The 12,923-nt window shown below is 28.1% G+C and overlaps 1 protein-coding gene across 2 annotated transcripts; it reads right to left on the bottom strand.

Moving 5' to 3' along the window:
- Positions 1–1,261: 1,261 nt before the first annotated feature.
- Positions 1,262–7,112, bottom strand: LOC111028084 (charged multivesicular body protein 4c-like). 2 transcript variants are annotated; one of them, XM_022306621.1, is made up of 7 exons: positions 6,864–7,112; positions 6,571–6,805; positions 6,315–6,492; positions 5,202–5,316; positions 4,604–4,657; positions 1,573–1,708; positions 1,262–1,499 (listed from the first exon to the last, which is right to left on the bottom strand). In XM_022306621.1, the coding sequence occupies exons 2-7, from the start codon at positions 6,779–6,781 to the stop codon at positions 1,465–1,467; spliced, it is 729 nt and encodes a 242-aa protein (XP_022162313.1). In that variant the 5' UTR covers positions 6,782–6,805; positions 6,864–7,112; the 3' UTR covers positions 1,262–1,464. The 2 variants fall into 2 exon arrangements, with proteins under 2 accessions (XP_022162313.1, XP_022162314.1); XM_022306622.1 differs by lacking the exon at positions 4,604–4,657 and having other exon boundaries at positions 6,864–7,110.
- Between the last annotated feature and the right edge of the window lie 5,811 nt (positions 7,113–12,923).

The raw sequence follows: 12,923 nt of genomic DNA, 5'->3' as shown, positions 1-12,923 counted from the left end.
GTACCCTTATTGTAATTATTGTGTTTGTGTTTTATACAAATGTTCTACATATTGTAAGTGATAGTCAATCACAATGGCTCTCAACTCACGAATGCAATGTGGTATTTTGTATTTCACTGTAATATATGATTGAGTAAATTATTCTACATAATCATAACTTAATTGATTTCATCTACCATAATACCATTCTACATTCGAACCCACTACAATTAAAATAGTTATCATGATTAGGGTATTATAAAAAACAAGTATGAAAAAGAAAACAATTTTAGGATTTAACAACTGGTAGATATTATATTATCTGTAATATCCACTATGGTTGGTCGAGTAAGTTAACTATTTTAAATTAAAAACTTAAGAAATAAACAAATGTTATATTGTAATACTGTAGGTATTACAATTTAGAATACAACAAATTTAATTTTTACATGTATATAAACAATATTTAATACCTACTTGTGAGTTCATAATCTATATTACACAGTCATAATCAATTAAATTATATACATAGTATAAAATAATTGCATAAAGACAGTATGAAAAAAATAAGATTAGTTATTACTTATGAGTTATAACTTATTACAGTTATTAATACAATTAGGTATTCAGAATAAAATAATTTTATAAAATGTTATGTACAAAGAATATACCATCGTATCTAATAATTTATTTGTATTATATTATTATTTTTAAATGTATGACCAGCATAGGTATAAATTGTGGATTGTTATGGTAATGGTATGTAACTTATAAACTAGGTTTGTTGGAATGAAAATAACTTGACATATGCATTTTAATGTCCATACATTATAATTACACTATTATCAAACTTTCCAACAAAACAATGTATTACCTAATATGACCACAGAGAAGTAACTACATGTAAAAAATTTTTTCTGGGAAATCCAAAATCTTGCAAATTCTAAAAATGACATAACAAATTCTAGCATAATATAAATATCATATTTTCTGTCAAGATTTGGAAGAATCCGGATTAAAGTTGGAAGGCTTAGTAGACTATAAAAAACTATTTATCAAATAAAAAAATACATACGCTAAAAATATTTAGAACATGGATTTAATAATAAAAATTAAAAATATGATACATGTATAAATAAGACTGGAAAAATAATTAATGATCTATATATTTGATTACAAAATGCCCGAATAAAAATTTAAAAAAACAGCAATACATTTTTCAAAATAAAAAAATCCTTATACTATTTCAAATTTATTGATGACTGTATTAATAACAATCGTAACAAGTGAAAAAAAAATTAAAATTGTATATAGGAGGTATTGGAAATACGCTTAATGAAATGGCACATTTATATTTTTAAGCAATGATGAATTTTTGAATTCTAATTAGATTTTAAGTGGAACTTGTTTTACTCACAAAAATATTGTTTAAGTTTATCACCATGTTATCCATACTTAATTTGAACATTGTATGAAATCACTCTTTCATGTCATCATGGAATTTCTCCGTTCAGATGTTTCTAAAAAAATGTCATTACAATAAATATAATACTGAATTCATTACTTCAAAATAACCATAAATAATAATAATACTTTTAATTTGTGCAGGAGGTTCAAATGTTGGCATAACTGGCAATGGATAATTTACTGCTAGAATCCGATCCATGTTCATTACTTGTTCATCCAATTCTTCTAGTTCAAGATTTTCTAATCCTTTTCTTGATTCTTCCTATACAAATAATTGATTTCTTAATTAAATGGTCATCAAGAAGTACATGTTCAAATACTTTAAATTTGGTCTCTATTATACTCATAATAACTGGATACCTAGAATTAATGGTGCATGTCACAATAGACACTAATTACACAATATACGTATGCATATGAATTCAAACTTTCTACTGAACATTAACAAAAATAATCAAACATTGATGTAATACTAGATATCATCTATTATAAATTACCAGAGCTAGGATTTGTATGTAACACCATGTTTTTTTCGGTGCGTCCAAATGGAGTTTAAGTGAGTAATGTCCACAGTTAATATTAATCTGATGAAAATGGTGTTATTTTTATTTTGCATGTTTTTGCATATAATGAGCTTTATGAATATTTCTGCATATTTAGCATGATCATATTTATTATATTTGAGCCTGGAATAATTTAACTGATCATGTATAAGACTTGGTTTTTTTTTCAAACATACTTTTTATTTACTGCTTTAGGAAGCCAACTCTTTAACTGTGTTATTTCCACATCTGATAAATGAACATGTTTAGCCCCACGGAATTCATAGAGTTTTTGAAATTATAAGAGTCAAACACACTACAGTTGATGAAATGACAGCTTATATAAAAAAAAAATTTTAAAGCTCAAAGCCGAATACTTAAATTAAGAGAAATGTTTACAAATTTACCTCTACCTCCAAAACCAGTGTTGAAACGATGGGCAACGTTGTTGTCTGCAGTAACTTATTATGTAGATAATTTCAATTCAATTAAATCTGTGATCTTAGAATTAGATAAAGAATCAGATTCAATAAAAATTGCTAAAGAATTGTTTAATAATCAAAATTTAAAAACTGATTTAGCATGTGTTAAAAGTAACTTTTGCTATTTATTTCAAGTCATAATTAAACTGCAATATCAGAATTTAATACTTTAATACAGATTATAAGAAATGCTAGGGATATCGACTCATTGAGAGTATAAAAGTCGCGGACAAAGTTAAAAACAAAATATCCTTGGTTTTACAAAAAAAATAAAGGATTTAAACTCTACAATCAATAAATAAAATATTCAATGGCGGATCGGACAAGGACTATTTCAGTTGTAATTTAACACCAGGCCAAATTTCTTTATTTAAATATGCCCTAACTGCATCATATTGTGAAGTTGAAAGGATCTTCAGCCAATACAAATCAATACTGCGATCCAATCGACGATCATTTATAATAAAACATTTTAAAAATACGTGGTTGTAGCATGTAACATACGTATTTCCACTATTGAATATAAATTATAAATTGTATTCCTAAGATAATTATTAATGCATGCAAAAATTAAATGAATAATTTTTAATTTTTAATCTCAATTATATTATATTAAAACAATCAGCCAATCACTGATCACTGATGTAGGTATTTCAATAAATACATTTTTTTTAGATGTAACTATATTTTTATGTTTGTCTTATAAAATTTAAATGCATATTTTTGAATATTTTACAAATTTTTACCGCACAAAAATCCTAGCCCTGTCAATTACCTACCATGCATAGAAATCATACAAATTGTATTTGCAACACAATCTACATACTCATTAATAGGCCTAAAAATATATAATTCATTACATATTAAACATAGTAACTCTTTCAACGCTCATTAAAAAAAACTACAACTTAGCTAAAATATAAGTATATCATGTATAACAATTTATAACCATCATACTTTTCAGTATAAAATCATATTCATTAGTCGCACTAATTAGATAAAGGTTATAAATGATAACCATTATTCATAATTTTAGTTATTATAAGCATAATATTGTATTAATTAACAAATTTTACATATTTATAGTTATTAATATAACTTTATTAAGTTCATAAGTTGAATGTTACAAAACAAATATTTTTTATGAGTGTCTGAAGTTAAAACTTACATGACATTTTATGCTCATGAGTAAAATAACAATTTCATATGAAATAATTTTAGTATTTTTATTGTAATTCAAAAAGTATTGACCATAAAAATTTGAAATATTCTACTGTTACTTATCATTTTCTTTACTCAATGAAAATATTTAGAATTAATTTAAGCTAATTATATGCGTTTAAAATTTTAAAATTATTTTAGTTTTAATAGTGTTGATAAATATATGTTTGAAAATGTAATACAAGATTCCTCTTAAGTAATTTATACTGAAACCAACAAAATCTTAAGAAATTTATATATTTTAATATTTTTTTCATATATATTCAAAGTTTATAAGCATGGTAAAAATTTAAACGAAAAACAGTGCCTAACAATTTCAGTTATTTTGTTTTAATTCAAAAATATTATTTGTGAGGAATTCAAATCTTTACTTATATTATTGAAAAATTATGCATATTAGTAAGAATCCAAACATACAGTATTCAGATATAAATTATAGTTTATATTTAATTTTACTAAGTTTAACATATTAGGTATATTATGTTGCAAACTGCAATTATATTACTATACTACAAGTACTATAAATATAAGTAAATAAGGTACTTACATATGGCAGTTACATCTAAAAATAAATATTACATTAAAGCAAAGTGTACCTACATTTAGCAATCAACCCTCACCCAATGCACAACTGATCATATTTAACTGTCAACCTCACTTACACTTACCGCCAACACACCCACCTATTCGAACAAATCATGGTAGTCCCCACAATACTTAGATTTGGCACCATTGACTTTATAATATTGTATCTTAATTTTTAACACCCACTATCACCAACATATTGGTATTGTAAAAAAATTAACTTAGTATTATGCCAACCTATTTTAATACAATTCAATAATATTAGCTATACACAGTAACAATGTGACAATACTTATACAAACTAAGCATCTGATCAATATTTATTACTTGTTCGTCCAATTCTTCTAATTCAAGATTTTCTAATTCCTTTTGTAATTCTTCCTGTATCAATAATAATTAAATTTATTTAATAAACAGTCACCTATTTTATCATTTATTTATGCTTTATCCATATTGTCCTTCATTTCTTATTACACCATTTAAATTTAATTATAGGATAAATGGTTTCTGATAAACACAATATCTCAACATGTGGATATATGAAAAAAAAACTTAAATTAAGTAAAACTATATGTTAAGAAATAAAAACATCATTTATAGTTTAATTTAGCTCCTATACCTTAATATACTTCAATATAAGATCATTAATTTCAAGATATTTCTTTTTTATTGTAAAAATTATAAATAGTAAGCAACTAAATATTCGAACAATACAATTTTATAAAAGTAATTGTTAAATAATAAATGACTGAGAAATTACTATATATTTAATTATTTAAATTACATAATTATTTATTATCAGAAAAAATAGAATTAAATTTATTAAATAATATAACTAAACAAATGGACCAAAATAATAACTCTGTTATACGAGTATTTATTCAAAATTATTATTTGACCTTAAAACAAAAGTAATTTTTCTTACCTCATCTTCATCAACTTCCAATGTGGCTGAATTACGGGAGGCTTCCGATATTTCTTGAGTTGAGCCATGTGACTTTGCAATATCATCAATCATTTTATGAATATCGTCTATATTGCTATAAATAATATATCATAATTCGTTTACTTTTAAGCCAATTAAATATTTTTATATAGGCAATAATATATAGAACAACCATTCATTTAATAATTATGCATATGAAATTTTACTACGAAACACTAACGGCTGATAAAATAAAATTTATTTAAGCTTATTTAAAATAAAGTAATTATTTAATATTATTAAATTAAAACAAATTCCTAACAATAGTCTGTCACATGCTAGCAAGGCTGAGAATTAATGAGTTTAAAAGTTTAAGTAAAATTTATTTTAAATTAACTTCTTGCTTAATTGTAATAGGTTAATAATTAAACACAAAACATAAAAAAGAGAAAAGAGCAAATAAAATATTTATATTGAAAAAAAAGTAAAAATTGTGTGTATCCTATAACATAGAAATAAAATGTAACACAATTGTGTAACTATGATAATTATTTTTATTTAGTTTTCAAAAATAAAAGGCATTTTCTTTCAAATCCGAAACCTTGTAATTTAGTTGTAAAATAATAAATTTAGTTAAATTTGACATAAATTGAAAATAAGAATACTTAATAAATCAAAATACAGGTGGATTAAAATATGTTAGAATTCATTAGTTTATTTTACAGCCAAAGTATTCATTACCACTCGCATTTATAATAACATAGATAGAAAGTAATAATAAATGCTACATGTAAATAATGCTGGATTCAAAAATTTAGAAAATAAATTATTAATCATTATTATTATTTACATAAATATTGAATTTGATACATTAGTTCTTACATACTACAGTTAGGTACATATTATAAATGTTTATAAAAAAAGTACCTATTCAATAATTTAAACGTATATTTAGTTTATGTCATTCAGTAGTATAATATTAAATTAAGTATTCGGTGTACTGAACATCAATTTTGAGCGACGCTGAAGCTAGTAACAGAAATCATATCTAGATTTCAGATGCCTACCTAAACTATTTAACTACAAATTAATAACCATGCTATTTATACTTACATATTTTTATCCACCATTTTAACAGTGTTTAAAGTCGATTCCATTACATTGAGCAATACTGTGTTTGTGTTAACACTTTCCAAGGCCAAACGTTGTTGTATGACAGTCGATAAAATACCTTCAATCTGGGATGCCTGTTTTTCATAACAGTTTTTACGTTTCAATGCATTCAGCGCGACTGCAGCAAAAATGGAAAGTGAATTAAAAAAATAATTATTAAGCATTTCTAGTTATAAGCATTCCATCCAATATTCACCTCGTTTATTACTGATGACATTTTGCTTTATCGTGGCCAACTCCTTTTTTATATTAGTATTCAATATTTCACGTCTCTCCATCAAAAATCGTTCAGTGGATCGCATGTTTACCAATGCATCGACTTCATCTGATGGTTCGGTCGATGGTTCGGTCGAAAGTTTCTGGGTTTCTTTTTTCTTGCCTCCAAAAAGCTTGCGAAAGAAATTCATTTTATTGTCAGGCGTGACTAATTCCTGTAAAGTGTTATGTTAGTGTCACTGTACTCTACTTGAAGTGTGTAATTATACTTACAGGTAAGTAAGTAATTCGCAAATCAGTATTCTGATTTCAAAAAACGTGTTTCACTTTTTAACATATTTTACGACTTACAATGGCCACTAGGACAACTAGGATGATATGAGAAACGGGTTCACAAAATTCTCCCTAGCGTCGTGATAACAAAAGTAACTGTTGTACCAACCTTTTGTTAAAATGGCGCCTCATATGGAGGTTAGGTGATGCACTGCGCTTTCCTCACCCCCCGTCAACTAAAGGCTAATCACTTATCAAATATTCAGTGAGATATACAGCCGCCCCCACAGATATATAGAATAAACCAGATAAAAACAACGGCCGGTCATCAAATTGTATTTTAGATCAATGGCTCTAATATCCAAGGTATTTTAATATAATATTATTCTTTTTGTAAAAGGCGACTCTGGGAGAACAGATAGACAAAACGCGCTCCGGTGCAAGCAATTTTTACATTTTTACGAAATGTCGGGGGAAATAAATTCAAGCTTATAAAAGTATCCGGGCTTCACGTAGGGGTGGAACCGTCGAAGCAACAAATAGACGACAGCGGTCCCAGTGTTAATCTGTCCTCCCATTCCCAATAATAAACGAACATATTTTGTTATCATTATAATATTTATTTTATCGTCACCTACAACTGGCTTTTATCTATTTATTAGTATTGGGCAAGTATTGAGCTAGTATTGAGTATAGATCTGATCCCAGCAGTACACTGACCAATTGATAGTTTATTTTATTTTATTTATGTATTGTTTTACCAAATCGGCAATTTATTATTATTTCATCTATTATCTGTTTTTCTCGTCAGAACTCTTGTTCCACATCTATTTTATAGGTAGTTATGAGTACACATAAACATATAAACACACCTCACTATCACGAGACTATGATGTAGCTCATATCAGATTTGCACGGTGGCCCCAAACTCTGATCAGCTACACAAATTTTAATTTGGTAGGCGGAAAAAATATTATTTACTTAATATAGACAATTTTATATGCGAAGACTCAATTAATAATACATTTTTTTTTACCTATTTATTCAATGAAAAATTTCAAATATAAATAATTTTATGTCTGAATATTGCTAATGCTTAGTTTTAAATTATATATAAAAAAACAACTTTTAATAGAAAAAAAATTTGAATATAAATTTTAACTCATCTATACAAAATTTATAGTGTTAAATTTATATGACATTATTTTTTCACTATAATATATTATATTTTGTTATCGGTTCACGCCTCACGGTAATTACTAATTACGAGCATGAGATATGAGTATAATATTCATGTGTTCACATTCATATTTGATTTTTTTTCAAGGCTATTTTTCCGTCGTTTTATTTTCCGCGATTCATTATCTATGCTTATGAGTGAATCGTGAATGTTACAGCAACAAATTTCGAATAGCAAATACAATAAAAAAATATTTTTTTATAATTAGGAAACTGATATTCAAGGAACTATATTAATACAGGGACGGATCCAGGGTTGCCCAGCCACTCCCCCCCCCCCGCCAGTCATATTTTTCCAATTTTTTTAATAATTCTACAGATCCTGCAGATATTACCATATTTCAAATAACATGTAGGTCTAATAATATAATATATTATTGTACGTATCATTCTGGGGTGTATAAACTAAGATAGTTTCAGTAAATATCTTGGTTCATGGTGGAAAGTGATTCCAATATTGTAATTTTACATTGACAAAAAATTGTGGTACTACTATCAACTATAGTATACTCTATAGAAATATTACAAAAGAAACCCGAATCCCTTTGCCAGCTGTACATAACAAAGATTATATATTTGATTTAATAATTGTATAGGATTTGAATGCTTATTTTCTAAACACAAGCTTACTGAAAATGATGAAAATAAATTTATTGAATTAACTAAATTGTATTCTCCCATGGTGTCTAGTGATTCTTTGGTTGAATTAAAACTGTGGCGAACCAAAATACGATTTGGAAAAATACCTTATACTGGTCTCGAGGCTCTAGAATCTAGATATTTTAATAAAGATTAAAGACATCTACACTAATATTTATTTTCTCCTAAAAGTGCTATGAACTTTACCAGAGTCGATGTTATCGCCAAAAGGTATGTTTTAAACTCGGAAAAGAGGAAAACATATTTAAGAAACACAATGTCTCAGGTTTGAATCTTGATTAAAACATAAATATTTGTCATGATATACTTTCTGTGGTACAGATTATATTTAAGTGTATGCTTTACTTTTTATTAAACGGAATCGATTAAATGGTCTTGCTATGTTGGCTCATTGGCTGTTCATAACAATTTTAAAATTGACTCTGAAGAAGTACTTAATTAATTAGCATTAAAACGACGTAGAGTGGATTTTTTATTGTGATTAAATTAGTGACATAACCGTATTTAGGTAGTAGGTACCAATAAATAGTTAATGTTTAAATGTAAATGTGAGTGTTTAAATATTAATTATTATTTATTTTAATGTATACAGATCACAATGGCTGTATACTTATTTTGAGAGATGCTTATATGATTTTAAAAAAACATTAAGGGGGGAGAGGTTATAGGTGAAATTTACAAACATTTCATCTCCCCTTCACAACATGACCAAATTACGCCACTTATTGTTTATAAGCTAATGAAAAAAAAAACAAAAAAAGTAAATGTTTAAAAAAAATAACTTGGATTAGATTAATGTTATAAAAAACTGAAAAACACTGTGGCATAGATAAACTTCTTCTTTATGCATTGTTAAATGTTGGTAGTTTTATTACAAATAAGGTAAGAGAAAATTGAAAAACAGTAAAAAACACTTTTTACACCCAAATATGCGGTGGTAGCCTAACTCCTGAAGAAGTCATTGATGAGTTGGGACAAAAACCCAGGAAAATAGACATTGTTTTAAAATGAAAATAAATATTAGTTAAACAACATATTATTTTGATTTATCAGTGTATAATAATTTTTTATATGTAAGCCCCCCCCCCCAATTGAAAATAGCTGTGTACGCCACTGACTCCAACTGCAGTGTCGGTTTTGATAGTATTTTTTGTTGAGATGACTCATGTACCCCTTCATAACAAAAATTAAACTTCAGAATAAATTGAGTTTCAGAACATGAAAATAATTATCACTGTATATATATAACTTAATAATATACTAGCGACCATTGTAAAAAGACAGAAGTATAAATTAATATTACAACGGTTTAATTAGGGATGTACCGAATCCTGGCTGTAACAATGACAACTGATTATGTGTTTTGATGTTGAGCTGCGGCCTGCGAGTTGACCATAATTATACCAGTAGGTATATGGTATTTATTTTTAGTACACAGAGGCGATGAAAATCGAGCCTCAAAATTATCATTGCGCATGCGCAATTCTACTTATTTAACAATCGAGTGCATTTGAATACATACTCGTGTGTGTAATTTATGTATTCGTTTTTAGGCGAAGTTGTACGAGTAGACGGTCCCTATCTGATGTCATAGGACATTGCCGTTTCCGGAAGGCTGAAATATTACAGGCTGTTTACGTAATAATTATTTCTTGCATTTATTATCGGCTTATCCCTATTTTTGATCAATTTAATTAAATATGATAATTCATAAATAGTTCATATTATTAAACATCGTAAAGAAGAATTTATTGTCGCCTTCCTGAGGCATTTTCAAATTAAGAGGATGAACCCAAAAACGTCTGTGTTCGTTTCTCCTTTTTTTTTAATGTAATATATACTCAAGGCAAACATGTTGAGTCCGAATAAAAAAAACCATTTTTCATGCAGCAAATTTTAATGAAACTAAAATGTTGTAGCTTAAAAACTTTGAAATGTGCGCAAGGGAATACAAGATCATAGCAGAACGAGTAACTACGAGGATATCCTCCATGATATTTGGCCCGCTTTTTTAACCGCTCAAAATAAGTAAGCTTTGTAAGCAAATATAAATCGCGTCCATGCGCTAACTATTCGTTTTATGTAGTTTTTAAGTATTCTATACTTCAAAATTTTAGGCGAAACACAGCCTCACCACAAAAACCGCCACTTACAACAAATTAGCATATAGAGGTCGTATTTTAATTTTATATCATTGATAATTTATTCAATAGAAAAATAGAAATAGGTATAGCTCCTTTAGAACCTTAATTAAATAAAAAGTTATTTTACTATAGTCTACCTCACCATAGAGATGTCACTGATGTATTACGTTTGAATTAAAAGTCAAAGTCATTAATTAAGTGGGAACGGTCTGACAGCCTACATATTACTAAGTAATAAATAAAGGATACATTAGATTTTATCAATATTTTTTAATTTTTTAATGTAAATACTCAACACCAAATATCAATGGTTATTGCCGTCGCGTCTTTGTAAAGACTTCGTTGGCAATATTACCACGGATAAAATGAAGAGTAGAGTCTCAATATTATCATCCGTTATTTTAATTTTTATGTTACGTGCGTACGTTTTTTATCCAAAAATGACAAAATCCAGTGGAGACCTTTCGGCATTTTCAATGCGTTTTAGGGGTATTATCGTTGTACGCTACATGGCTTTAGTATAAGTGGCGCAGCAAAATTGCCACATGCACAAGGTGTCTATTAACACGACGACCGCTACACATAATTAATAGTGGTCAGGTATGAGCATGTACCGATAGAGAGCAACGGCAGTGCATCACACACCGTAGTGAGTTTAGGTCCCGTAGGACCAGGGTTGTATGCGTAGATTAGTTGCTCTTCGTTATACTTTCGTTCGTCAGTTTCCACGTCGTCGGTGGCGGTGAGTGTCGACGCCTGGACGGCGATCGCTCACTGAACATCACGATCACAGCATAAGTCCCTGTTACAAATATTCTGATGTTGATGATGTTAAACCGTTTTTTTTATTTTTTCCATTCCTTTTTTGTAGGTACAATTATTTCTAACGTGGTGGTTTTTAAGACCTCGGGGCTTGTACCTATTCCTACTAACTTCGGAACTGTAACTTAACTTATAATAGATATTCAATATTTTTTTGGGTTTTAGGAGGAGGGGCTTAAATCTTTCGAAATAAGAAGTGGGACAGTTGAAAAATGTTCAATCATTAAGGGGATGGGCTAATCCCCCAACCATCCCCAATCCCAGCCTATGGAACAAACAGCTGCACACGAATTGTGTCCCTAAATACGAAAATATACATCGCGGCATTCGAGTTGCGTCCGTGGTTTTTCACACAACACGTCCGAGTTTCGTCTGTGATTTTCTCGCGACATGTAGGTACGAGTTGAGTCCTCGTTAATACTTAAATGTAGACATACATAATATTTTCCTCTCCACTTTGAAAGACTGAGGACTGTCATTTGTAGAAATGGTGTGGCTAAAAATAATAATAAATATTGTAACTACATTTTTTTTTAAATGGGTGAATATTTTGTTGAATTATACGTCAATTTTTTAACGAACTCAAGAAGCGATATATTTTTGTTTTCAAATTGAGTTATGGTTTTTTTTAATAAACTCTTCTTTTTCTACATCCTTTGTTCGTTTATTGGTTAAATTTGAGCACCGCATTATAATAAACAAATGTCAGTTTGCAAAATTGAGCAAACTGAATTTGTATCCATTAATACATTATAATTGTTCATTTTTTTTCACAAGATTGAACATAATTAATTTCCATCAATACATTTTAAGGTGGTATTTATAGATATGTCATATTGTCATCGATAATCGAGGTTATCTATTAGTTTATCGCCCTACATTATTCTCATTTCTCAGTCAGTGAAGAACCCGTGTGGGTAGACGCAAGTTGGATGTATTGTGCAAAAACCGAGGACGTAATTGCAAAATCCTAAAATCGAGTTGGTATTTATTTTTATTATAAAAATTATTTTATAGTTATCATACACAAAAATTCTAATATGGTTTTCTTCAGTCAAAGAGTCAATAATACATTTAAGCATAGCTTTAATCAATAAAATGAGTTTAAAAAACTTATCGTTGACCCTTTCTCGAAGTTTAAACAGTTATTTTCCATCACTTTCAATGACTAAAACACAGTGGATACTGGATAGTT

This window comes from Myzus persicae, unplaced genomic scaffold (assembly GCF_001856785.1).
Source record: "Myzus persicae strain clone G006 unplaced genomic scaffold, MPER_G0061.0, whole genome shotgun sequence".
NCBI lineage: Eukaryota > Metazoa > Arthropoda > Insecta > Hemiptera > Aphididae > Myzus > Myzus persicae.
Note: the sequence above shows the minus strand (reverse complement) of the source record. Positions and strands in the feature narration are given on the sequence as shown.

Excerpts from the sequence above, each read along its gene's own strand:
- LOC111028084 (XM_022306621.1), bottom strand. The coding sequence starts at position 6,781 with ATGAATTTCTTTCGCAAGCTTTTTGGAGGCAAGAAAAAAGAAACCCAG. Across the intron at positions 6,493-6,570 it reads TGTCATCAGTAATAAACGAG|TCGCGCTGAATGCATTGAAA; the intron begins GTGAATATTGGA and ends TTTTTGCTGCAG. Across the intron at positions 5,317-6,314 it reads AAAATGGTGGATAAAAATAT|CAATATAGACGATATTCATA; the intron begins GTAAGTATAAAT and ends TATTATTTATAG.